This window comes from Falco biarmicus, chromosome 10 (genome assembly GCF_023638135.1).
Source record: "Falco biarmicus isolate bFalBia1 chromosome 10, bFalBia1.pri, whole genome shotgun sequence".
Taxonomy (NCBI): domain Eukaryota; kingdom Metazoa; phylum Chordata; class Aves; order Falconiformes; family Falconidae; genus Falco; species Falco biarmicus.
Genome location: NC_079297.1, coordinates 1,435,548 through 1,463,027, shown reverse-complemented (window position 1 = coordinate 1,463,027; position 27,480 = coordinate 1,435,548). Strand labels below are relative to the sequence as shown.

Sequence of the window (27,480 nt, the reverse complement as noted above, 5' to 3'; positions counted from 1 at the left end):
ATGTCCAGTTAATATCAGTAAGTCCAGCAATTTAAAAATCTGTTTAAGTTTGTGGTAGTTACAGCGATGCCGTTTTTACTGTCTTCTTGGTCTTTCTAGTACCAGTTTAATTCTCTCTACAGTGGGTTAGTGTGCATGCCAATTTCAATATATCCTGTTTTCCAACAGGGCTGTTTAAGAACCAGCCATTTAAAGTATTACTCTATTTCAAAGTTTACAGCAGTGAACCGGTTTTAGCTTAGTGGTTTGCATATATGAATTGTCCTCTTTGAAATGGATTGTACCATGAGAAGGAAATGGCTAAAATAAAAATAACTATCTCTTTGTTTTCACAAACGGTTTTAATTATCTCTTGCAGCTCTGCAGTAGCTTTTCTTGCCAGGCTTTTTGGAATCAAGCAAAAAGCATATGATGTTCATGTATACTTCTGTCTTTTTTCCCCTCTTTGAGTATTTCTTAGAAGTTAGTAAAAGCTAACATCCTTTTAGTTGGGAAGAAAATTCATTGGCGAGTTATCTGAGTTGGTGGCAAAGCCTGTTTTGTCCCTTTTGTCCTGCCTGCCATGGTGTTAGTCTTAAGAACAGCTTGTGGTTGAGGAATTACTGATGTACTACTGAAAGGGGAAAAAAACCCTGTCAAATTACATGCTTTTTTTCCTTTGAATTTTGTATATTGCAGTACTGTTTCTGTACATGTCTTTTTTCCAATTCTTTTATTCATTATCAAATACTATATGTAGAAAAAAGTAATATGAAATATTTCTGCTGAGGTGCAGGTTATACAAGCAGGCTTCTTGGTGCGTAGAAATGCTAATGAATGAATTCTCTATAATTTTGACGTGAGTCTTCAGTTTGGCAGGCCTGAAGACATAGTTTAATTTGGATTGCAAACAGTGTTGTTGGAAGCATTTTTCTCTGCAGTTGAAGTTGATGGACCAGTTTTTCTAATCTGTGCAGTTTGTATAAGGAACACTGGTGATCCCTAGTATTGACGTAAAAGCTACAGTGTGAATATCACTGGGTGTCTGCCCCCAACGTTTCTGGAGTTACTCTTTCCTTGGGCGATCTCTTTGTCTTGATTGTCAGATTAAATGTTTTTCAGATTTTCCAGCTTAGATACTTTGGATTCAGAAGAGTTCCCATGTTCATTTTATGTTCTCTTTTTTAAGTGATAGATGTTTAGGAAAAACAAGGAATCAGTGCTGAGGATTACTGTTGCATAAATAATTATCTGAGTGTTTTTTAGCAGAGTGTTTAAGGCTGTTAGCCTGTAGTTCCATAGTCATTGCTACTGTAATTTTAAATCTGTTTGTGACGCAGAATAGAGCCGTGGTTTGATCCTGTTGTAGGCTGTCAATATGGTGTCACTGACTGTCATTCATGTTGTGTCTGAGGTTGTAGGAAATTATTATAACAAAACTCAGTGTGAGGCTTTATAGGAAGAGAATGTAGTATTTAAAGTCTCAATTTTACCCACTCACACTCATGCTCTCATACATTTTACTTACTGTTTCTCTCACACTCGTGTACTCACAAGCACTGGGATGTTTTTGCATGGTGAGCTGGTATAGCCAGTGTCTTTCATGTGCAACATGGAGGAAGGAACTAATGGTATCTGTCAGCTGTTGATCATGCCACAGGTTCCTTTTAGTGAAGCTACTACTTTATAGATGATTATTTTATATCCTTTGGGGGTCAAGACTTGTTTTATATTTATACTTTGCTTTAGAATGTGGCTTACTCCAGCCTCCATAACTCTGAAGCGAAGGCTAATGCTGGTTGCTTTTTCCTTATTTGGAATATCCGTATCTTTATAGCTGCAGTATATTTTCCTGTTGGGCTAACGGGAAAAGGAATGACGTATGTGATGTGATGTAACCCTCTTGGCACTCCTCTTTAAAGCACAGGCTCTTTCGCTGGCCGTCTGTGCCATAGTCTTATCAGAGTGAAGACATCCTGGTCTTGACACAAACACTCCTCAGTTCTATTGTTGCAAGAAGTGTCCTTTGTTATCAATAAAAGCCATTCTTTTAACCTTTGTTTTGCTGTTTTTTTTCTGATTTATACACACATTTTTCTATTCCCTCTTTGTTCATACCAATCTTAACATCTCTATTATGATTCTCTACAAGGTATGCTTACTTGTAGCAGAAGAACATCCGATAGAAAAATTCAGGATGGTAGCTATCTAGAATAGATTCAGATAATCTCACTTGTAAAATATATTTAGACATGTTGATTTAAAGGAGATTTAACTCCTGACTCTGATATACCACTGTGTTTTGAAAGGGTGTGGAGATGATAGTCTGTAAGCAGACATTAACAGGAAAGTGGTTCCTGTGCGGAGCCAAAAGTAAAATGAATCTTGCATATTGTATACAGGAATTAGATAGGGGAAAGCTTAAAATACATGGGAAAACTTAAAATACATGTTCTTAAGACAACGTAGTGGATAAAGTTTTGATTTCGATGTCAAGAATGCCTCATTAGTAAGTCCATAGTAGAGAAAGGACAGAAGTTGGGCACCTCTTCTGTTTCATGCGTTACATATCTTGCATTTCCCTCATTGCAGCCTCTGAAGGTCATGCCACTTGGATTGTTTCCCAAACTGATTAAATTGTATTTCCCACAAATATATTTTTAGCAAGTATATTGAATTGGCACAGATGTTGTCTTTGAGCTTGCATCTCACTCTTCTGGGGAGAGCTGCCTGTACATTAGCTTTGTAAATAGTTAAACTGAGCGTGGGTAGCAAAAGGGAGGTGTGCCTATGGTGCTGGCTCCTGCCTGGGGGAGCACAGCTGGTGGTGACAGTGGGGATGTGACAGCAACAGCACGGTAATTCAGCCTAGAGTCTGGGTTTGTACCCGGTATGCACTGTATTTCACATTCGTTCAAAAACAGTTTAGGCATCTGGATTTTAAATTTCAACATATGTATTATGGCAGAGACTACTTTGGTTTTACTGCATTTTCAGGAAAGAGGTGTAGTGCTGCTCACATGCAGTAACGGCCAAGGGAGCTAAGCTGCATTCTGCTGTTAAAACCCTCTTTGTTTCCATTCCTTATATAAATATCCCTTGGTGCAAACCTCATAATTGCTTCCCTTTCCAATGTGGACTCAACACTCTTACAATCTTTTAATCTATTCTTTTCTTCCTGGTTGATTACTCAGCAGTTTGTTTCTTTCTGTATGCCTTATTACTTGTTTGGGCAAAACTGACCATGTCCTTAAAACTTATTTTAGAGAAAAAGACAAAAATATGAAACAATAAAACTAGCTTTGTCAAACCACTTTTTACTTTAAAGATGAAACTTGAACAGGTAAAGTAACTGCAAATTTGCTAAACAAGTAAGTTGCCAAACTAGCCGTCTCTGCCTAGGCTTACTCGGTAATTATATCTTAACATTTAAGAGAAAATAACTTTAATGTGCATGCCTTCAATTAAAAAGAGGCTTCAGTGCTTTGGGGGAGGGAGAGAAAGCATTTGTATTTAATTTCTCACACACAAGAAAGTGCAGTATTAAGGTAAACAGGTGACTTTGAACTTGCAAATATCTAGTCTAATCTCTTTATTGTCTAACTAGCATACCTGTTGATTAGAAATAATTAACTGTTGTAAAGGGGACATGTAACATCTCACAGGCAGTTTTTTAGACAAAACTTTGGGTTTTGTACACTTTTTCCAAAAGTCTGTATTCCTGTGTTACACACAGTGAGGTTTTCAAAACCATTGTTAAAATTACTAGGTATGTTAAAGAAATTTTTTCACTATACAATTTCTTTTTTTTACTTGATTATTGAAATGGCAAATACACTCTGAATTGGTACACCTGTGAAGAGCAGTTTAGCCTGTTCTTAAAATTAATTAGTAAACATAAGGCTTATAGCAGCCAACAATGTGCGATTATTTCAGTGGTTTTTAAATTATAAAGAGCATGTGCCAACATATTTTCAAAGCTATGTCCGTATAATATACAGTCACAGGATTTCATTCTGACCTAGATGTCTTCTGTTCTTTCAAATAACTATGAAACAAAATTATCTTTTTCGATAAGTCAGTTCTTTAACAGATTAATAACATCACTGAATAAAGTCACACCATAAGTTCAATTGGTCTGACACTCTGAAAGTCTCTCAAGCCTTTGATAACATTTTTCTTCTGTTTTTACTCCCTGATTTTGTGGGGTAAGAAGGTCCTTCCCACATCTGCCTTTTGCTTTAACCAAGAAACGCTCAAAGCTGCTTTTCTCCCTGTTCTTTCTCATGATTTCTTAAAAGAAAAATAAGTGAGACTCCTTCCTTTCTGCATTCCTTTTTCTGAAGGTGTTTGTAGCATCTGGGCTGCGCTCCTCTAGAATTTATTCTTTCTTCCCCACCACACTGGCAAAAAAAAAATAATATCTGGTGGTGAAGCTTGCTGTCTTGGATCAAAGTGCTGCTGAAGATGATGACATTTGGCCGAACAGCATCAGGTTGTGCCGTAGGGGAGATTCTGAGAAGGCACTCCAGTTAGAGGGGGAAAGAACCAAATCCCAAAAGGATGCATGGACTGTTTCCTACTGCGAGGCAGACTTATTTGAAGCAGTGTTTGTTCAAACCTGCCGGAGTACAAACAATGGCATGTGCAATTATGAAGCTGAGCGTAATGTATCTAATAATCTATACATTATGGTAGCATGTTATAAAAACAAACAAAGATACCTGGGAATAGGTATGCAGCTACCAAAGAAATTCAGCCAAGCATTTGAATGGTTTATTTTTAATATCAACAAGATAATAATTCTGTAGTATTCTATATTATATCTTTTTATATGCCAAATAATTTTCTAAGAAAATTATACTTAGGTGATTGTGCTCTGAGTGTCTGTTACACTGCTCTGCTCTCTCTGTCACAGCTTTCAAACCTTTCAACTAATGTTCTTAAATTTCAGATTCTTACAGGTTTCTTGGGAGTGGGGAGCAGCATCTGAGGGGGAAAAACTGCAATATAAGCTTACTATAATTTAAAACAAAACTAGAACAAAAAAACCCCAAAGGAAAACAAACCAAATCTCTAAGTATTTATGAAGATGTGTGTAATTTTCTACTGCAAGTAAAAAACCTTGAGTATGCATTCTCAGTTGTTTGGAATGACAATTTCTACTTGTGGAAGTACTCGTTACATTACAATGAATTTATAAAGCAGACATATCTAGTTTATAATGATTTAACAAATTATATTTTTGTTCATTAAATTATTATTTGTAACATAGTTTGAAAGCAATCGTTATATTCCGTTCTACTGACAAGGGGTCTAAGGGTCTAGAACAGTTAAAATGCTTGTTGGTGTTCACACATGATGGTCTCGTCAAATCTAGTCACTGACAGAACTGCTTAAGACATTTGCTTTTCACAGAATCTTAAATATTGTTTCTATTGTAATAAAACTAAATGGAAATATTTTATTTATGATTGAAGAGTGTATGTTGTCCTATTTTGTGATTAAGTTTATAAGTAGCCCTAGGCAGGCTTTGAGTTGAAATCATATGCAGTGTTACCATTAAGAATAGCTGTGAATATAGTAGCTTCTTATCAAACAAATTTAATTTGTATGTGTATTTTATATAAACAAAGAAGAGTTAAATGCTAAAAATTAATTTTAAATACAGAAATTGGCTGGATGTGTGAGACTTATGGGGTTATTATCTTCTGCAATATCTTTGTACTTCTTCAAAGTGTAATTCATTAATCATCATGGTTTGTTATTGACTAATTAATGTATTTTAGGCTTCTTTCCTAGGAAAATGAAGTGTATATAATTCCGGCTGCCAGTCCTGCTCTACTCTTTGTCCTCTTTTGCTGTGTATTGCACTACAAACTTTCTTAATTGCTAATACATTCCAGCTAAAAATTGATGGAGACAGAGATATCAAAGTTGATTAAATTTCTGTGTTAAGAAAAACCTGGATGGAGTATATACATGCATGGTAGGGAAGAGACTTAAATTAGCACCCAGCTGAGAGAAAAGCTGCAGCATGATTTCAGTGATTATTCCTTGCTGGATGCCTGGCATGGAACCAGCTACTTTGCTTGCTGAGTGTTTCAGCTGGCAGTTAAGGAGAGCAGAAGAGGCATTGGAGTTGAGGTATTTGAAAATATGAGGAGAGAAATAGAGCTATTGCAGTGTGGGGCACAGGTAGATTGCTTCTTCATCCTCTTTCCTGGTTAACCAATGGAGCTTGCTTTAATTGAAGAGCCTCTGGATTTTAGCAAGCGTACAATAAAGTAAGACTCTTCAGTTTTATTATTTAAAAATACTTAGAAACTTTATGGCAGCTGAGAGAACTAAACAATGTGTAATGTAGTTTCTTTTTCTTAGAAGTATTGGGAGGCAGTAGAAATTTTACTTAGCTAGTTAGTGAAAACTATGTCTCACTACATACACACTCGCACATATGTGTGCAGGACAGTAATTTCAATTGTGATTAAGGTGCTTGATTTTTTTTTCCTGCATATTCTTAATGAAAATAAACATAAAATTGTAGTAATGGATGTATTTTGCACACTTAGAAATGAAGGTTAGCTTTAATGTGCTTCTGAGTGTTGTATGCTGTATATGCTTATTGTATGACAGTGGAAAATTACCACCTTCAGTAATTGCATTTGTATTGTGTGCAGTGTTATTTCTCCAGGTAGAAAATAGCAGCTCTTCTGTAAATGCAAACTCTTGTAGGCTATCCAGTATATGTCTGTATTGGTCTAGATGCTATTAAACTGCCTTCTTAAAGCATAAAGGATACCTTGTGAGTTTGGTAGAACTAATCACAGAATCAAAATAAAGGATTGTCCTCAGAGTCTTCTAAATTTAGACTACTTTTGAAATATTTATGTTAAAATTTTTTCACTTTAGCAGGATTTGTGTGATCCATACCTGGAATCTAGTAATTAACAGTACTGAACTCCTCTAATAACACTATATACTATTTTTAAGCAAGTCATTAGTACCTTTTTTAGTGGTGTCATATTCTGCAGTAGTTAACACTAGCATCAGAAAGCTGTAGGATGCAAGAACTGCCTGTTTTACCACTTTCAAAGTATCTGTGGAATTACAAATTTTGTAGTAATTGTCACAGTATACAGACTTTTGCTTCAGGTTGCAGCCTCTAAAAAGAAAGCTGCAATGTTCAGATCCAGTCTCTTTTTATGAATTCTCTTTTCCATGGCGTGTGGAGGATAGGATCTGCACTTGTCTAGGCAGCTCGTGGTGTTGTCAGTAGGTAAAATCGTATGTTTAGCCTTTTATACTCAAGATACAGGTATCAGCAGCTTAAGCTAATGTGTTATTTCCTTATTGGAAATAATGTTGTGTGCAGAAGGTGACCTGAGAGCTGGCACGTGATATCTGATGTGCTTTGGGATTCGGATTGGGTGGCTGCCCAGGGCCATGCAGCAGTGGGTGGGAGATGGGCACATGCAGATCAGCTAACCCACCGGCCGCCGAGCCTTGGCCGATGGGAGCCCAGGGAGAGAGAGGTCAGACAGGTGGGAGGCTGAATGGTTGTGACCGCAGAAGACAGTGAGGAAATGGCACAAAGAAGGGAACACGGGATGAAAGGGATGCGGTAAGTAGTCAGGAGGTTGTATCCAGCAAGTAATTTGGAATCTTCATTAACACATTCATTTCCCAGTGGGTAATCTGCTGTAGAGGTTTCTATCTAATGTAGCTGGTAAGGGGTGTTGGGCTGAAAATGTGTTTCAAAAATGAGGAGACAAGGATATCTGGATATTTCCGAAGCGATGCCTAGTTTTAATATAATAGCACACTATTTCATTTTTGTCTGTTAATATTGAAGCTAAATGATGCATATTGTCCACTTTCACTCCCCTGCCTCCCAAAACCAAATACTGAATTAAATACAGTTCCAAGAGTAGCTGGAATACCTGCTTGCTTTGGTATTGGGAGATCAGGCTAGCACAGGTGTAAGTATTGGGGTGTGGTAAGAGGGAAGATTGGGCTATAAATTAAGGTTGGTTTACCCTCTTTCAGAAGTGATGTATTTCCTCTTCTAGTTCAGTGGTTTGTAGAATTACAGCCGCAGTCTGTAGACTTGATCTGATCAAGTGTCCTGGTTTAACCCCAGCCAGCAACCCAGGCCCACCCAGCTGCTCGCTCACTGCCCCCTCGGTTGGATGGGGGCAGAATCAGAAGAGTAAAAGTGACAAAACTCATAGGCTGAGATAAAGACAGTTTAATAAAAGCTGTGCACGCAAGCCAAGCCCGGCAAGGCGTTCATTCTGCACCGCCCGTCGCGGGGCGGTGCTCAGCCACCCCCGGGACAGCCGGGCTCCATCCTGTGTAACGGGGACCTGGGGGACCAACGGCGTCACTCCGAGTGTCCCCCCAGTTTATGCGCTGCGTGATGCCACATGGTTGGGGTGTCCCTGGGGTCAGTGGGGGTCAGCTGTCCCGGCCGTGCCCCCTCCCAGCTCCTGGTGCCCCCAGCCTGCTGGCTGTGGGGTGGGCGAGGAGCAGCAAAGCCCTTGGCCCTGTGTGAGCTCTGCTCAGCCCTGAGGAAAACGCCCCCCTGCTATCAGCGCTGTTCTCAGCACAATTCCAAATCACAGCCCATCCCGGCTGCCACGAAGAAAATTAACTCAGCCAGAACCAGCACATCAAGTGAAAAGAAAAGATGTACAGAAGCAAGTTTCTCTACATTTGAAGTTCACTTTTTAATTTATTAGTTCATTTTCAGTCTTTTTTCTGTACCTGTGGATTGTGGTGTGGTTTTGTTGTTGTGTTTTTGGGGTTTTTTTATAAACCAACTAATACTTAACATGGGAAGATAAAGTTGTTGCCCAGGACTTAGGACATCGGGATAGGCAGATATTTTCAGGTGTAAGAGGTACAGCAAACTGTGGTGTTAGTGTATCATTCACTCTCAGTTAATTGGCAAATTGAAGGGACAAAATCAAAAGACATCTTTTGCCTAGGACATGAGTATTGACAGAACATGTAATTGTAGAGACTAAGGCCTTTGTAAACCATTTTCTGGGAAATGGAAAGGAAACAAAGAAAAGAAGTGTAGTGGGTTTGTTTGCAGTATAATGTATCTACATGTCAAAAAACAGATGATTTAACTTTTGGGTGTCTGAGGATTCAAATGTTTACATTGTCTCTTCATCCAGATTCAAGATCCAGCCCATATTATGGCTGGCAGTGGGTCCAGATCAGGACCATCCAGTGGCTTTTCCATGAAATCACAGCTTCAAATCACTGGTAAGCATTTTGAAAGGTTATATCTTTTCTGGTTAGAAATGTAAGTGTTTTTCGCAAAATTCAATGGAAGTTGCAAGTGTGTTGCATTTCAGGAAGTTTTGAGTTATACAAAACCCAAGAGAAGTCTCACAATAAATTTGATGGTGTTATGCCATCATTATTTGGCAGAAATATAGCTATTTTATTCACAATTTTAGATAAAATGCATTTTGTCATGATACATTTTTGTCTAAAAAAAGGAAGGAATAGTTCTTTTTGAATGCCATTAAGTAAATTGCACAGAATAGTCCTCTTTGAAATGTAATATTGTATTATGATACTGCTTTCAGTTACTAACACTTGACACAAATCTAACACTTTCTCCTAACATTAGTTTTACACCTCAAGCAAAGTGAATCTGAACTGCTGTTAATTAAATTTTATTTACTGCTTCTCCTTTGTTCCATATTTTTTTATGGCCACCATTGTAAAGTAGTTTTATTAAAAGTGTTGGAGAGAGAATATTACTGTAATTAGGCACTTGTAGATTGCATAGGAATGCATTGACATTACGTGCTTTGCTTTTTGTAGTGCCCCACCAACAGGGCAGCTGTTGAAACAATTACCAAGGTTTACTCACTTTTGCTCTCTGACAATTTTTACTGAAGCATAAGAGCTGATGCCTGGGCATGGGGGATCTGTGGATGTGTGCAGGTCTATGTTTAGAAAGACCAAGGGTAAATTTTGCACCCTTAGTGTGAAAGATCTGCGGGTATATGCAGAAGTTCCACAAAGCTGGTACGGTGGAGGTGAAAAGAGTTGTCAAAAATAGACAGGAAAGCCTTAGACTAGAGAGGAATTACAGAGGAATAAGTTACACTGGCTCTAGCTATCACACTGAGCTCACAAGCTTGTTTTTTCTCAGTGGGCCATAAGACTAAGAGAAATATTGGAAAGAATAATTGAAGGGGCTTGGAAGGAGGTACATCCTCCACACAGCTACAGAGAACAGAGCTAAGGGTTGAAGTGGTGACTGCTGTCTGAGGCTCGCTCTGTGCAGGGCCTGTGGCTCACATCGAGAAGGTGAAATTGAAGAAATGTGTCAGTGTTTAGAATTGAGATTATTAAGATACTTGAATGGTTCTTGATTTCTTTACAAGTTCAGTCACAGCCTGCATGTAAATGATTTCTGTGCAAGCAGGCATTACTTTTTTGTGGGCATTTCTGTAAACAGCACCCCCCAACTGCCCTATCCTTGCCACCCTGATCTGCTGTCTTCGTTACTTCTGCATTAACTTCCAGGTTGTCTGAGTAAGTAACCTTGGAAATAGGTACAAGACTGCAAATTTGTGCTGCCTCAAAGTGGGTCTTGATGCCTTTGAGGCGATTAGTGATATTGAGGCATGAGATGCTGTAGTATACAAGTACTAGAGACATGAAGGGAAGGGGATTTTTTGTTTGTTATTTTTTGTTAAAATTAGCATTAGGTAACTGAAGTTAATTTCTGTAAGATGTCTGTAGTGTAGAGAGAAAGAGTTTCCCTTGGAAGCAGTTCAGAGCAGTTTATACTAAGCTACTTCTCTAAATCTCTAAAGGAGCATAGACTATAAAGGGAATCTAGGTAGATTAGCCATATGGGCTTGAATTAGTCTTTTTAAAGATGTAGTGCAGCTGAGGTGAGTGACAAAACCACAGGAGACAAAGTTGTTATTTGTTAGAACAGAGTGGAGTTCACTGGCCAATTGGAAATGATAATATCTTTGTCTTAAGTACTGTTTTGTAGTGTAGTGTTGCCAAGGGATCCAAGAACACTCCTAATCCAAGAGTCAAATGTTGGAGGTAGGCTCGTGCATGCTGCTTTGGCTAAATGGAGGCAACATAGCCATGGTGTTTGGGACACGAGCAGTGCAGTTGATGGTGAATGTTCAAAAAACAAAAAAATGACAAAAAACCCCCCCAAAACCAACAAAAAAACCCAAACCAAAACCCAAAACAAAACATACCCACCCATCCACCCAAATTAAAGCTCTGGAGCTGCAAGTCCTGTTCAGGTTTTGTTCTTTCTAGAACAGTAAGTAGTTATTGAACTCAGAGTTTGCCTTTAGTTGGCTTTTCTGTAAGTTTGCTTTGATACAGAAAACTTACACAAAGTGCTTTTTTATGTTCTTTTCACCAGCAGTGGTAGCAATTTTCCATGATTCCTTATATGAGACAGACAGATCATGTTTTCAGCTTTTTAACAAGCAAGTGTAATAAACTCCAGGAATTCTCTTGGCTGGTGATAGACAGAAGGAGATTTAGAGGATATTTTTCTACTTTCAACACCTAAGTGCTTTTGTGGATATAATACTGAATGTTATTAATTACGGTGTCTGATGTTATAGAAGTACTGTTGCGTGGTTTAGGCATTTGTGTGAGCTACAGCGTTGTATAAAATGATCTGGAATGCAAGAGTATTTTTGTCCATCTAATGTGGTTTTTTTTACTTGAGTGCTATTATCAGTCATCAATGACCTGATATTTGAATACTGAAGCACACAACTCAAAAATATTATTTGCAATTCAAATCTTACTGAATAGATAATTGTTTTTCTCTTTCTGAACAGTTATTTCAGCAAAACTAAAAGAAAAAAATAAATGGTTTGGACCTAGCCCTTATGTAGAAGTCTCAGTAGATGGACAGTCAAAGAAGACAGAAAAATGCAACAATACAAATAGTCCGAAGTGGAAACAGCATCTTACAGTGTAGGTTTGACGTTGGGGTTTTTTTTCCTTTTATTTGAGCTAAATTAATGCAATTGACAATGGACTTAAGGGTTGTGTTTTTATTTTAAGCAAGGCATTCGATGTTACATGATATGTAGGTATTTGTGTGATTTTTTGAGCAAATATACTACAATCTGGAATACATATTTACAAACTATTGCATTATGTCCTGTGGAAAGGACCCAGTGCTTACGAAGGAATATATTCTGTATTAATGTATGTGGCATATGAAAGGAGCTTTAATTCTGTGAGTGGTAAGGAAAGTAAAGTAATTTGATATTAAAACTGACAGTCCCATGCATGTTTTTGTTGTCACGTTTAAGGTTATAGTGTTTTAGAAATACTGCGGCTGAAAAGTGCAGCTGTTCTTTGTGTACCACTGTTGTATGTCATGCCATAGCATGGGTAGTTAGCTCTGTGTTGCGCCTGTCTAATTTCAATCATAAGTACAAAATCTCTGATTAATTGGTGCCTTCAGAGTACAAAACTAACATTTAAGTTCAAGGTGAACACAGCTGTTGATGTTTGCTTGGCCCAGTATTTCTGTTGTGAGATGATCTGCAGCTTCTATAGAATTTAGTTTTCTCTTAATGTGTCACATGGAATGCTGGCATAGAGGTCAGTCTTGTGCCAGCAGGTTTACTTGTGTTTAAACTCTAGATTATTATTCTTAGGGCACCTTGAACATTCCTCCCTGATAAAAACAGTTTCTGTGCCTGTTCTTTTCTTCAGATTATTATGAAGTTTTAGTTATTACTATTTACCTTACTTTCTACTGCAAAGAAGTATTTTAAGAAATACAAAACTTGGTGCTTTACATGCCTATCTATGTGCAAAAGCATAATTCTACCTTTTTAAAGCCTGCCTTCCTTCTTCTTTTTTTTAATTGAAATATCTGTGGCTTGTGCTGTGCGAGTCCACACAATAATAGATGGGTGATTTTTGCTCTTGTTCAGTAAGCGCTGAACAAAGACACCCAATGCATAACAATTTCACTGAAGATTGCATTAATGCTGTGTGGAATTTAGTGGAGTGAGTACATTGTTTTTTAGGAAGTATTTTGACACAGGTGCTTACATTCAGATTCAGAACAAAAAGGGAAAGTGTAATGGCTTCTGCAGGGTGGGTATGGGTGGGTTTTTCTTCTACGAGGCAGTCTGTTAAGTGAGCTGCATATTCTGAAGGGATTGTCTGACACTGGAAGTCGGAACTTAGCAACCATATACCATTGAAATTATCCACCGAGAAAATCAGCAGTCATTTGTAATACTTGTTTCATACAGTTAAAATAATTTAAAAATATACAAATATTAGAATGCTCCTTATAGAAAAAGAATTATCAGTATTAAAAATTACTTTGAAATTGCTGTTGGGGATTTGTAAAAAAACAACCCAGAAATGTGTTCATACAGTATCAGCAACTGATATTGGTATAAATTTGTTTCTCTGTCGTAAGGCTTCTCAAAATTCAAGGGAACATGAGGGGCAGGTGAATATTTTAATATAAGAGCAACTTCTCAGAAAAAAAGTTTTGTGAGTCTGGTCTTAGTTGTAGTATCAGCTATTTTGTGGTGCTCACCTTTCTGCTGTTGTCAGAATACTTTTAAAAATGAAGAAAAATTAGGCGTTATTGGACATGTTATATTATTCTTCAAGATTTGCCCCATCACATACACTATCTCATCTGTCATCATCTTGCTGCGAAACGTTTAGTGAGATGTGGCAGTTTTGAAATGAGCATTGTTTGATTCAGCTTGTTTTGAAGCTAGGGGGAGGAAGACTGAGTCACTGCTGTGGCAGAAAATATTTCTGTTTGCACATGTTTCTTCTCCAACAAGGGGCTCTCCCAGTTCCTAACTGCTGGCATAGATCTGGGAGTGGAGGGTCTTGTCATAATATGATGGAAGTATGTGCCAGCTTATTAGGGAACAGTCATCTTCTAAAAATCCTTGAAATAATTTTCAGTATTTTTGAGTACTCCCCTTTGTATGGGATGTCTTAAAAATTTATGATAACATCTTCAGAAAGAAAATTTGCTTGTCTTCCCTCTCTGTGTGCAAGAATCTGACATCAAGGTGCACAAATGCTGAACACTCATGAAATGTGATCCTGCAAGAATCGGCCTTTTCTTCTCATCCTGGTTACACTCAGATGCTGATTGTGAGCTGGTAGTTTTTCTATAGATATTTTCCTTAAAATGGTAATAGTAAACAATGTACTCAGTCTGTGATCAGTCTTGCAACAGTCTTGATTTACATGACACAAATGTGACTGCATACGTGAATGTGATAATTACAAATGGTTCGATTTTACCACCATTATTTCTTTATTTTTAATTAATTTTAAGTGACAGTTGAAGTAGAATTCTTAGTTAATCTGCTTCCCCTGGCAACAAATGCTCTTACACAGTGCTTAACTTTTTCTTTTCAGAATTGTCACTCCTGTAAGTAAATTAAATTTTCGAGTCTGGAGCCATCAAACATTAAAATCTGATGTCCTTCTGGGAAGTGCTGCTTTGGATATTCATGAGACTTTGAAATCAAACAGTATGAAACGTAAGAATAAGATTAACAGTACTTTGGAATGCTGCAGAATTTGTCAATAATTGTCTGTTAATGACTGCTGTGTGTAACTCTCTAGATGGCCCACAAGAATTCCTTTTGTTGCTATGGATTGCATTAATGAGCTTCCTTCTACTTTTTCAGTGTAATCTTTTTTTTCCTTATACACAGTCTGCCGCGGTGTCATTGAGAAGATGGATTTTATCATTTTGCTAGTGTGTGCAAGAGTGAAAGCCTAATTAAAGAAATGAGTGTTCCCTTTTATATAGCTTAAAAATGAAAACTGTGATATGTTCCTGGTGCTAGACCAGGAAATGTGTGAAGTTATTTTTGTTCTAAATAGTGTTACAGGGCTATGTTGTATTGTTTCATGCATCTCAGAACTAGTTAGCCTTTAGGCAATATGTGCATCCTATGAAGCTGAAAGAGAAACAGGGAATTCTACACAGCCATTACAGAACTTATGTTGCTACAGCATGTAGCTTTGTGCTGTCATACTTAGGTTTTGTCCTTTCAAGAGTGTTTGCTTCCAGACTTTCAGATGTGGGCATTGTAAATGCAGCGTGTTGATTGCAGTGTAATAAACTGTTCTCCTGACAGAGTGTTACTGTCCTGCTGAATCTGGGTGAAAATTCCTCTGGGTAGCTCATGGCTCTGTATGACACCAGATACCCTGCAGTGTTTCACTGGGTTTTGTTTCAAAACATTTCATCAAGAACATTTATTTACAGTTCTGTTTCACTGAAAAACAGTTATTTACCCTGAAAATACCTTTGATCTGGGAGTGTGATGCAAAGTCTTCACATTCTAATTACATAAGTGAAATATTTTAATCAGAAGATAGAATTGATATCTGCTTTGTATGAAGATTAAGTTGAATTACATTTCCTAACTATAGTTTTTTGAGGACAGATTTGTTAATTGCTTTAGAATTGTGGGCAGAAACGTGAGACTCAATCTCTGCTGTAGTAATTAGCCTTTCTTTAGGCAGCAACCAGCTTATGCTCCCGTTTTCCCCTTTTTGTAGAATTAGTCACTTTTTACTGACATCTGGAAATTATTAGTTTTACTGTAAAAAACATAAAACATCAAACATTATGGAAAGACAGAGCTGTAGCTCTGAGGTTTGTTTTGTGTTTTTTCCCCCTTGATCACTGTAGCCTGTTACTGGCTTCTTGAATAAAAAGAGCTTTTTTGTCATGTAGTAAGATGAACTCCCATTCTTTTCTGTACTTTTTCAGTTGAGCAGGTAGTGGTGACATTGCATCTTGTTGGTGACAGAGAACCAGCAGAAGTGGTAGGAGATTTGTCTGTCTGTCTAGATGGGATGCAGGTAGATCCTGAGCTCCTAACCAATGGTGATGCCTCAAGTACAAGAAGTAAGTACCTGTCAGTTCAAATGTGCCCTCTACGTATGTTTAATATACAAAGCTTTTTTTGTCTGAAAGCTTTAACACAATGTTTTAATAATCATAATAACAGCAGTTTCTATAACATTCTGTTTGGAGAGACTAGAACTCATGCATTTTTATTTGAGGTGGAGTCATAGTTCACAGTGAAGATTTTCAACCTTATTGTAACAAAATAAAATCAACATCTTTATTTTCTGGACTTTGCGAACTTATATCTAGCAATCTCAAACTTTAATGAAAGCCTCTAGCTTCCCTGAATGTTTAATAACATCATATGTTTAATAATGTTAATGTTTAATAACAACAGTTATTCTGTTCAATAAGTTATTATGATGCTAATGATGATATCAAATTACGTATTCTGCTCACTAGGAGACATGGATTTATATTAAGTTTTTCTTAAAAACTCATTTAAATAAATGTTTTCATAGATCTTGTTCCCTGTGGAGTGCTGCAGAGAGGGATCCACTATTCTGTTTAGTTGGTGTCTTCAGTTTCAGATAACTAGTATGATTTTTAGCTGAAAATCTTGAATATGTGTAAAATGTGTAATTACACTGAAACAAAAAGTAAGGGAGTCTAATTCCGTTGGTGCAGGACAGGTGGTGGAACATTTTTGAGGGTATTGTACATTAAGATTAGAAATAGATGTTATTTCTCTAGAAGGCAGCACTGGAGAGACTGCTGTAGCAGCTAGCTAAGCAGTCAGCGGGCAGGTTTTAGGCTTTTGGATTTGCTGGGTTTTTTAGAGGACTGTAGGAAGTTGCTTTGAGATTCCATCTAAGTACCACAGGAATGCTGAATTAACACACTAGCTTGGTAACTGTTACTTTGTAAAGCTTTTAATCTGTCTTTCTTTGCATCTTGTTAAAAGGATCAATCATATGATGTGATGGTGTGGGATTTTTTTGTAAATAAAAGCCTAGTGCTGGGATTGTGTGGGGCTTGTAGGGCAGGGCTGAGGTGTGTTTATTGAAATAGGTAGTGAAAGTAACAAGTATCTTAATGCCATACTTTGTTTCCGTCTGTGCTTGCTGCCATTTCCTGAAATTCACCTTCTGAGGAAAAGCTGCTGGCGAGTAGGAAGCGGCATGCAGGTGGTGGCATTGCGGGCTGCACGCAGCGTTGTGCCTGACAGTGCGCACAGACCTGACATACCGAGCCAGGTCAGCCAAGGGTTCCCAGACAATCAGGGGACTGGAGCACATGAGGAAAGAGTTTAATATTAGTCTAACACATTCTTACTGTACAGGCTAAAGGTACTTGCAGGCAAATACATTGTTTGTTAAATAGCTTCTGAAGTTAAGATTTCTGTTTCTGGTTTTAAAATCACTGCTGTGCACAACCCGCTAACAGCACATTATCATAAACCTTTACATGACTACATACGTGTCTTTGGCATAGATCTGTACATAGTTCCCATCAGAATTGATAAGTGTTTTCTTTGTTAATGGTATTTGTTTAATTCTATGGAAATAAAGTATTTGTGCTGTCTACATGAATGAGTGGTTCTGTGCTGCATATTCAAGTATTGCAAATGCTGGCACAAAAGGCAAGTATTTCCAAGCTGGCAGGATAAACAGTTGCAAAATGTTTGCAAATCTAGGCTGAGCTGCTATAATTTGGAGTGCAGCCATATTTTATACCTGCTTGAATGCCTTTATGCTAATTAATTTACAGAGAAAGGGAAGGGTCCAGGCTAGAGTGCCCCAGAAAACAAAGCCCCTCAGCTGCTTGCAAGCCAGCTAGAGAAGATTGTAGGGAAGGTGTTGCCCTTCCTGCTTTGCCTGTCTTCATTGATAAGGGAGAGAATACAGAAAGCCAGCTCCACTTGAAGAGTGGATAACACTGCTTGATACTGCTACAAAGACAGGAGGCAATGTTATTGATCTGTGTGTATTAGGGAATATTCATACAGTCATATGATATCCTGTTATAACTTCCATAAGGTGAAAATATTATGGTGACAGTGGTTTAAAAAAAAAGCATATGCACATGCATATAGAGACATGCAAAATTTATATAGCTTTGAAGTAAGACAGTAGATAAGCAGCGCATAGTGTACTGCCTCCACATTTGATAGAAACGTGAACATTAAAGGCTACCTCTTTTCTTGGAAATGATACAGAATGTTGCTTAAACTTTTATTGTCTTTTTCTTTCTGGTATTTAAGGTCCTACACAGAATGATAGCTCCAAAATAAGGAATGATACACGGTAAGACTTTTTTCTTCTTTTTATATGGCCTTTTAGTGTTTACGGTTTTGAAAGAGGAATTGTATGTTTTATAAAGAAGACAATTTGAAATTCTGAGTATGCCCTGCAACAGTGCCTGTTAAGATCTGAGCATGTCCTAAACGAAAGTACTCTATATCTGTACATTTACATCTGAAATTGTTTTCTGTATGAGCCCCATCTTCTAGCTTCAGTTTACTTCCATACAAAACCTAGATCTTCTAGTTTTTATCCCTTTGTGTTCCTCATCCTTCTCCCAGCGATTAACCAAAGTAAAATACATTTAAAAAAAACCCCACTGGTGAGTAAATGGCACTGGTTATTTTTATACTGTTTTGCTTTATAGCTTGGAGGTATCAGAATTATATTTAGCTTTGTTAAGAAAATACCCAAAGCTGTCTAGCAATTGCAGTGTTTTAAGGTCGATACTGGATTATGTACCTTGCTGCTTGGTAGGATAAAAGTGTGGCCATACTTGATGGTGGATTAACCTGTGTTGTACAAGTATTTTAATGGTCTGTACTATGCATAACACTCTTGGATGACACCTGGAATAGCTAAGTTAAATTTCACTTTTTTTTCAATAGATAGTAACTTTCTTAGCTATGTTGTCTAAAGTCTTCCTTTGAGAGTTTATTTTTGTTCTGTTTCCTTTTCATGCTCACAAGAGTGCTTTCATGCATGGGTATTCAGAATGCCTGAGCGTGTAATAGTACAATAATAATGGTAATAATAGCTGATTTGGTTTTAGTACGAACCAGTGGGGGTTTTGGTGTCCATTAAAGGTCCATTTTGAGGATCATGTAAATGATCTGCAATATGTCTAGTGGTGGTTATTGTTACATGTATAATAATGTTTTGGTATGCACTGTTATACCGTAAGCCAACTGGTCAAATACACTAAAGATGAAAGGTTACATTTTTTACTTTAAAGTTCAAACAGCAGTATGCTTTCTGGGACTGAGGAGAACCTAGGCTATGGCTCATAGAAACTTCTGATCACTAATGATTTGTACATACTTCCATAGCCATTTACTTTGGGATTAGTGTGGTGTGGTATGAATTATGTGCACCGCACCTGGTATAGAGCAAAAGTGTGTTTGACAATGATACTGAGGTCAAATGTACATGATTCTGCTTGATCCTCTATGACTTGGGCTTGCTTACTGGTTTTTTGTTTTGTGTACATATAAAGGAATATAATTTTAGAGGTACTGGGCTGAAACAGTAACTTGTGGTTTTATTACTGATGGCCTATGTACTTGATCTGACAATCCATAGAATTTTAGTTGACAACATATTTATTTTGCTCAATATATTCTGAAAATAAAATGCTTTAGAAGTAGATGTAGATACCTGTAACTTTGCTCAAGGAGCTACAAGTATATCAGGATAATACACTGCTAGGTATAACTGAACAGTACAGAACGGGTGAGTACTGCTGTTTACTGCCTTAATTCTTGTGAAGTTGAAAAGTTTGTATTCATAGCTGTTGGTCAGAACTTTAATGCTTAGTCCTAAGTTCTCCAGCTCTTTCCAGAATTGAGTTTAGGGGTGAAACTGATGTATGCATAATTAAGTTTTCTAAAAATACGAACCATTTTGTTCTGAGCATACGCTAACCCTGTGGAGTAAACACACACAGGCTGTTAGGCTGTTCTCAGGTCTTAGTCAGCTTCCCATCTCGTTAGAGGTACGTGTCGTTCATGGGCAGAAATAGCCAAGCACAAAACCCAGAGCCCGGGTTAGAGGCAGGTGTACTGAGTTGCGAAATGAAAGAGGACAGCTCAGTGACAGAGATTACATGCATCCATTTCACAACCTCTTCATCAATCGAGGTATCATACACCTCAGGAGATAAACTCTAGTATGTTTATACAGATGTACAGGTTTTTGTAATTATTATGAATGTAAGACTGTCACCCAGCCATAACTATTACATTCCAGTGTCTTGCATAAAGTCTTAACGCCATCCGTACACTGTTAGAACAGTTCTCCTCTGTCTTTTCCTGCAAAAGGACTAACTCAAATGGCCTCGAAAGCTGTGAAGACGTTGTTCCCAATGAAAACAAGACTGTTAATGGCAGCGATTCTCCGTTGCTCACAAATGGAAACTGCAAACCTACTAGACCTCCCAGGCCTTCCAGACCACCTCCGCCCACACCCCGCAGACCTGCGTCCGTAGCTGGTATGTTCTGGGGCCAGGCACTCATTTCAAAGCTGTGCGCTCTTTGAATGAACGTGGACATTTCTGATGCTGATTTTTAACTACATTTTTTCATGGTAAATCCTTTGGCAGATAACTTTTGAAGGAGTAATATTTTTTTTTAGCATTCAGTGTGTGCTTAATCATTTTTCCTATTAGAAATTTTTTGTTTCCATGTCTGCTAAGTAGTGATTGCAGAGGTACTGCTGCGTGTAGTGAAGCTGGGACAAAAAGAACACAATGCTGTTGCTGCACTAAGACATCCACTGAGTTTGAGGCTTGAGATGAAATCTACTAAAGGACTTGCAGAGCTGTCTCAACTTGATAATACTGGGTTTTGGAATACTAGTTATTTGTTTCTGCGATTCTAGTTAAATTCTGTGAAACAGAAGCACTTAAAATATTCATTACTCTCTTGCATGGAAGTGGATAGATGATTTTTTTTATTTTGTCTGGTTATTTAAAAACTACGAAACTTTAAGAGAAGTAGTCCTGAAAAGTTTTTGGTGGTTTTAGTTTGTTGCTGTACCTCCTTTACCTCAGTACACTACAGTCTGTTTCAGTAGTCCCATTATTACAACTGATAAATGCTGGGACTGGATGGGAAACTGTGACACAGTAATTGCTTTAAAAGGTTAATCCAGTGTAGTTCAATAATAAGGCCTGACTTGTGTACAACTTTTAATCCTATCCATCAAATGATAGGAATTTTTCATTCAGAAAAAATGAAAACATTTAGAGAATGTATATATTCCTCTTTCATTCTGATAATTTCTTTCTGTGTGATGTCAAATCTCTTGAAAATTGTATGCTTATAATCTCTTAAATTATTATTCCAAATAATAAATGGGAAACAATTAACTCATCAGTGCAAGAAAGTAGGGTTTTGTTTATAATTTTTTAGTGTTTACAGAACGCAGACAACTTGCTTTGGTTAGTATGATTTATTCTATTAGAAAACACAAAATTGTGCTGTTGATGGCAGTTCTTGGATTAAAGCATTTTTACAAAGTGAAACAAAATTGCTTTCTAGTTCTTGTGTAAACTGTAAAATGTGACTGCATGCACTTTGAAATACCAGTTTACTGCATGTTTACTTTTGTGATTTACGACTTCTAAAATACATTGGTGGTAAATATCGGTTAAAGGCTTTTTTTCCTTCTGTCTTTGATATCTGTGACATCATAGCAAGCGTAAATGGTCCTTCATCCACATCCATGGAAAACGATGGGGCCAGTGCAGGATCACTGGCAGGTACAGCTGCAAATACATCTTCAGAACAGAGCCCTGAGGGGGCAACAGCTGCAACAACAGCTCCTGCAACTGCTGCACTCACCACTCCTCCTGTATCAAGACAAGTCCAGCCAGTAAATCCTCCACCTCAGGCACTTCCTACAGTCAGTCAAGGTCCTCTTCCACCTGGGTACGAGTTGAGTGATTTATATTTTTTTTTTCTTATGCTGACATTTCTGGTTTTATTTTTTTATTTACAGTAGGTGTAACAAAACATTCATAACATCTGCCTTTTGCTGCGTAACAAAGTCCTCCCCCACCTGATACTAGGTTGGAAGTGTTCATAACTGTTTTGTCTGGTAGGCCTTCAAGCATGGTTTATTCAAGAGATGAATTAATCTTTGAGATATTTTTGATACTTGTCGTATCTTCCCATGAAAGCAAAACATAGAAGTTTTAAATAGCGTGGCAGCTTGCTGTCTTCAAGTTGGAATGAAGTCAGGTAGTAAAATACTGGTACAGGTAAGCAGAAGAAAAGCTGCTATTGCGGTACATAATCTGCGGTATGTCCTGAAGTTTTGGACCTTCATACTGCAGCTCCAGGGGGTACTATGGGCACACTATTGTGTTTCAGGCACATGTGGAATTTGCCAGATGGTTGGTCTGTTGCCTCAAAGCTCTCATTTAGATTCTAAACGCTGGGGGGAGGGTGAAGTTTCTGGACTCTCAGTAGTGGAAAGCAAAAGCTTCCCAATGTGAATGGTGCAATATCTGCCTTAATTTGCAGGCAGCTGAACCGAAAGGTAGGAGGGGTCTGATTTACCTCGCTTACTCATAGGATTACTCTGAAACACAAAAGCTGTCTTGAAAACATTAGTAGCTGCTTTACCATTTTAATTTCAGCAGAAATGGCAAATTAGCATGCTTTTTTCCCAACAATGTTGCATTTAGGTTGATGCAAATACAGGGGTAAGTCAGTATCCTAGATGCTGCATAAGTAGAAAATATGTGCCCTTATGATGAACATGGTATGTGCAAAATTTGTATATTTTAAGGATTTAAATTGAATAAATGTTACTCTAAAAGGGGATTATGCCCTGCAGATGATTGTTCAACAGGTTATTGATATACTTGATATTGAACACAAAACTTAGCTTCGTGGCTTGCTAAAATCATATAGGTGGGCATGAATTTTAGCTTCAGTTTCCCAGAAAGTGAAGGTGGTCATGTAGAATGTTTTTTGTATTCTAGTTAATGTAGAATTATTGTTAATAAGAACATTGTACTCCAGTATATTGTACAACATTTTAGTGCATCTTGTGAACCAAGTGTTTCAAACATCTTATTTAGAAATAAGCATTTTATGGAAACAAATACTTCTCACCTTTATACTGTAGATGAATAGTTGTTAGATCTGAAGAAAGATAGATAAAAATAGCCTTTTTTTTTTTCAGTTGGGAGCAACGAGTAGACCAACATGGTCGAGTATATTACGTAGATCATGTTGAAAAAAGAACGACATGGGATCGGCCAGAGCCTCTTCCTCCAAGGTGAGCCAGGATAAGTCATATGATTGCCTAGGATATGCCTGGATTTTTCAGAAATTGACTGTCAGTTTACTAAAGCTAGGAAGCATGTTTGTAAATAGAAATGCAAACAGTTGCTCCAGGTTGTCTCCAAGGAGTTCTGCAAAAATGCATACATAGTACATAGTAAAGAGTTGAATGTCAAAAATAACAGAATTTTAATTTCTTGTCAATGATTAAACAAGTATATCTTTACTGAGAAACGGATTTAAGTTAAAGACAGTAGGCACTCCCAACTGTAAAAGAGAACCAAAACCACTGAAAAGTATTTTGGGATTGAGGTAATTTATCAGCTTGAGCAAGAATGCCCTTGGTTACCTCTTTATCCTGAGGTTACTGTTTGCAGTCCTTTGATCTTGTCTCAGGGTTCCCAGCTGCCAATTTACTATGCTCTTATAGAACAGCTTTGGTTAGTGTGCTTTTCCAGCTGTTAGCATCTGAACAGCCACTGATGTTAGTCTCTAAATGGAAATGGTGTTCACATTTGTTCTATGTTTCTTTTTTATTTTTAAATGTAAGAAAAACTTAAGAATTTTTCTGTTGCACTTCATTCTCAAGCGGTTCAGATGCTATACAGATTTACAAAGTAAAAACATGGGGGATAGAAAAGGGAACTTGATACTAAAGAACAAAAACTGGCAGACAGTCTGACAAATGGGAACCCAGCTATCATACTCAATTTATTTTTAACTCTTTGAGGGGATTGACTAGTGTATTACATAAACTTAGAATGGTAGTGTTTTCATTCAGGTTTTGTAAATATTACTGATTTCACATGAACTGAAAATAATAAACCAAAGCAAAATCCCAGCCCAAACCCCAGCGCCCACACCTTCCTTTTCTGCAAAATCAGAGGGTGAGGAACTCTTTCATTCTACAGCCCAAACCGTCAGGGTTTTTGCTGTCTTTTTAGGAGAAACCAGCAGGCTGTTGTCTTACGGGTTGGGCAGGATAAATGCAGTAATGACAGTGTATATTGACAGTGGTTTGTGTAGCTCTTGAAAACTTATATTTTGGAATGGTCCGACTTGATACGGTATGCAACAAAGTAAAAGTGATTTTCCTCAAACGATTTTAGCTCTTACATAGTTTTGGTGGAGAGTAAAAGGAGGAAAAAAAAAAAAAAAAAAGTCTGGTGATGAGCTCATGCTTTATAATCTGCTTCCAATATATGCCTGTTTGCCTGAAAGTGCTTCCGAGTCCTGAAAGTTGTGTGCTATTGAGAACTGTTGCTTGTAATTTTAAAAGCTGGGAGCGACGAGTTGACAACATGGGAAGAATTTATTACGTTGACCACTTCACTAGAACAACAACATGGCAGAGACCAACGTTAGAGTCTGTCCGAAATTATGAGCAGTGGCAGCTTCAGCGCAGTCAGCTTCAAGGAGCTATGCAGCAGTTTAATCAGAGATTTATATATGGGGTAAGGCATATAATGATGACTATAAAGGTTAAATAAGAGAGCTATCTTTTTGAAATTGTCAACCCATTAGTCTCTCTTCTGCATATTGAAGGTATGTATATGTGTGTTTGGGTTTTGGGCATGGTCGTGGGCAACTTTTTCTCATAAAGATACTACACTTTTATGGTTTTTTCGTTACGATAATGTAGTATCTGTGCATATGTAGCATGACAGGAAGTAATAATTGGTAACCTTAGGTCATGTCCTTGCAATGACTGCAGGCAGTGTGATGGGTTTTGTCAGTTGCGTATAGGTGGTGTTCTTTCATAAAATTTATGTACAATATTGATAAAAGCCATTAGTTCACAACAAACTACAGCTTAGTAATAAGCTGTTTTATTTGTACTGTGACTTGTATTGGCTTGGCCAAAGACCGGAAAGGAAAGCAAGCTCACAGGACATATATTTCTGCTGTTGGTAAAATGAAATATGCACTGTGAATGTTATGAAAGGAAAATTGAAAATAAATGTTCCAGAATTTTAAATCCATTGTTTATCTCTGATGAATAGCAGACTTTAGATAACTCCAGCTTGTCCTACTTGTTTATCAAGAATGGTGTAGATTCTAAATTTGCTGTATGTGTAGAGAACAAAAATGGACCTCATAGATGGCGGTAGGAAGAAGTGTACTGAATGCAGGAATGAAGTGGTTTGCTTTCTGATTGTTTTGGGTGCTACTGCACTAATTTCCCTTCTGTGTAGGCAGGGGCACTAAACAAAGAATAATTATTTTCTTGGCACTGTAGTTAACGAAGCATGCCAAGGTCTGTAAAATAGGCCTTCTCTGTGGAGAAAAATAAATTGTTGGTATCTTTGCTTATATGTAACATAAACAAAAATGTATTTATTCCAGTAATTCGTAATGGCTATGGTAGAACATCTGGAGAGCAAATGACTAGTCATTAATGCACCATTTGTTTGTGTGACTTGCAGAACCAGGACTTTTCGTCCACACAGAACAAAGAGTTTGATCCTCTTGGCCCTCTGCCACATGGATGGGGTAAGACTGACTTGAAAGTGTTTTGTAATGCAGTGTAATTAAACATTAAAGCATACTTCTGCCAAATTATTTTGTCAGCTGTTCTAGACTAGTTTGATAAAATAAAAATCTAGATTAAAAATCTTCTAACATTAAATGTAATCAAATATGACGTTAAAACAGAGTTGCAACAAGGATATCCAAAGTAGATATTTCAAAGTAGATTAAAAACTGTAAAGTATTGTGGTTTAGTCCCTGTAACTATCATAATAGCTTCCTTCGTACTGTCATCCTTTTTTTACCACTTTCATTAGGCAGGATCACACCACCCCCACACCCCCATCCTGTTCTTGCCAAATCAGACCCAAATCTCCTCTAAATCAGACTGCCAAATTCCTTCTCCAAGCAATCCTTGGGAAAGTTTTGTTGGTCTGAAAATGCTTTTGATAATGACAACTAACCACTTGTCAACTTGTCCCTCTCTCTGGAGTAAATTTGGTTTTGTACTTTACAGTTTAATAATTTACAGTTAATATAATTGGGGGTGTGTGTAAAAAAAAAAAAAAAAAAAAATGTAAGTGTAAAATTAATTTCTGGTGTGACTATGAAGCAGATATAAGAATTCAAGTTTCATGATACACAGGTAAAGTTCTCAGAATTACATAATTTTAAAGCAAGTAATTACTTGGCAGAGTTAAACCTGGGATTTTGGCTCATCTGTTTTTCAAATATAACTATTTGGATTTTTAGTTTTGCTATTGATGCAATTTCATGCCATGAAATTATTGTTCCCCACACTTGTGCTTTGTTGCATTACATATATAACATTTCAAAGAAAGTTCTCCAGGCTGGCATTACCCAGGAAACAACAAAACTGAGTTTCCGCATCGTATTGAACTCTGTTATCAGTGTAACTCTTTAGACAAGTGTCTACTTCCAGACTTCTCTTGTAAACTGAAGCTTTTTACCTGCAGTAGTCAGATTTTGGGTTGTTTTTCATAATTTGTAGTCTATATTCTGTATTTCTTTTGCAACATTGAATAAAAATTGCATAAAGAGCTGCAGAATGGCGCAGAAGTCCAAGCCAGGCCATTTATGATAAGTTTTATTCAGTCATGGGTATACACTAAACTATCTGAGAGAAAACATGACTGTAGTTCCTTGAAAACTACATTGATGATTTTTTATTCCTTACTCATAACTTGAGTATGGTGCCTTTGTGCTTTCTTGATACTGGCGTATATCTCTGATCCCTATTTTGTGTTTACTGTCTATACTGCTTGTAAGGTATGTCACAGTAATGGAAGCAGCTGGAATTCCCTGTGGAGAAAACAGCTTAACTTTTTTCTTTCTTCAAATTGATCTTTTCCTACAATTGAAAGATAAATAGCATAGTAAAGGACCCTAAGAATCAAAGAAGGTACAGAAAACCTGAAGACTGTAGAGGCTGTAACAGGGTCTGTTGATTAATTTTAATTATTTTATTTGATGTAGTCTCAGCAACACATTAAGCAGGGTTTGATTTTTTTGGTTTTTTTTTTTCCTTTTGTCTTTTCAGAAAAAAGAACAGACAGCAACGGCAGAGTGTATTTTGTCAATCACAACACACGAATCACTCAGTGGGAAGATCCCAGGAGTCAGGGGTAAGAAATCAGTTGCAGCTTCATCTAAGTCTGGAATGAAAATGTAACAAAGTAGTGAAACTGAGAGCTAGGAAATGCTGCCCACAGCTGAAACATGGACTGTCCTGCGCAAACTTCAGACAGCCTGTTAAAATATTAAAAGATACTAGCCAAGATGGAAA

The 27,480-nt window shown here is 37.4% G+C and overlaps 1 protein-coding gene across 3 annotated transcripts in view; it reads left to right on the top strand.

Moving 5' to 3' along the window:
• Nucleotides 1-27,480, top strand: part of ITCH (itchy E3 ubiquitin protein ligase) — a 58,927-nt gene that overhangs the window by 14,927 nt on the left and 16,520 nt on the right. For all 3 annotated transcript variants that reach the window (XM_056353268.1, XM_056353267.1, XM_056353269.1), the window contains exons 2-12: nt 9,168-9,258; nt 11,844-11,982; nt 14,434-14,558; nt 15,806-15,943; nt 18,150-18,192; nt 20,229-20,398; nt 21,605-21,839; nt 23,104-23,199; nt 24,484-24,658; nt 25,631-25,697; nt 27,235-27,319. In XM_056353268.1, the coding sequence (XP_056209243.1) occupies nt 9,189-9,258; nt 11,844-11,982; nt 14,434-14,558; nt 15,806-15,943; nt 18,150-18,192; nt 20,229-20,398; nt 21,605-21,839; nt 23,104-23,199; nt 24,484-24,658; nt 25,631-25,697; nt 27,235-27,319 (1,343 nt within the window). In that variant the 5' untranslated portion in view covers nt 9,168-9,188. The remainder of the gene's footprint in view (nt 1-9,167; nt 9,259-11,843; nt 11,983-14,433; nt 14,559-15,805; nt 15,944-18,149; nt 18,193-20,228; nt 20,399-21,604; nt 21,840-23,103; nt 23,200-24,483; nt 24,659-25,630; nt 25,698-27,234; nt 27,320-27,480) is intronic.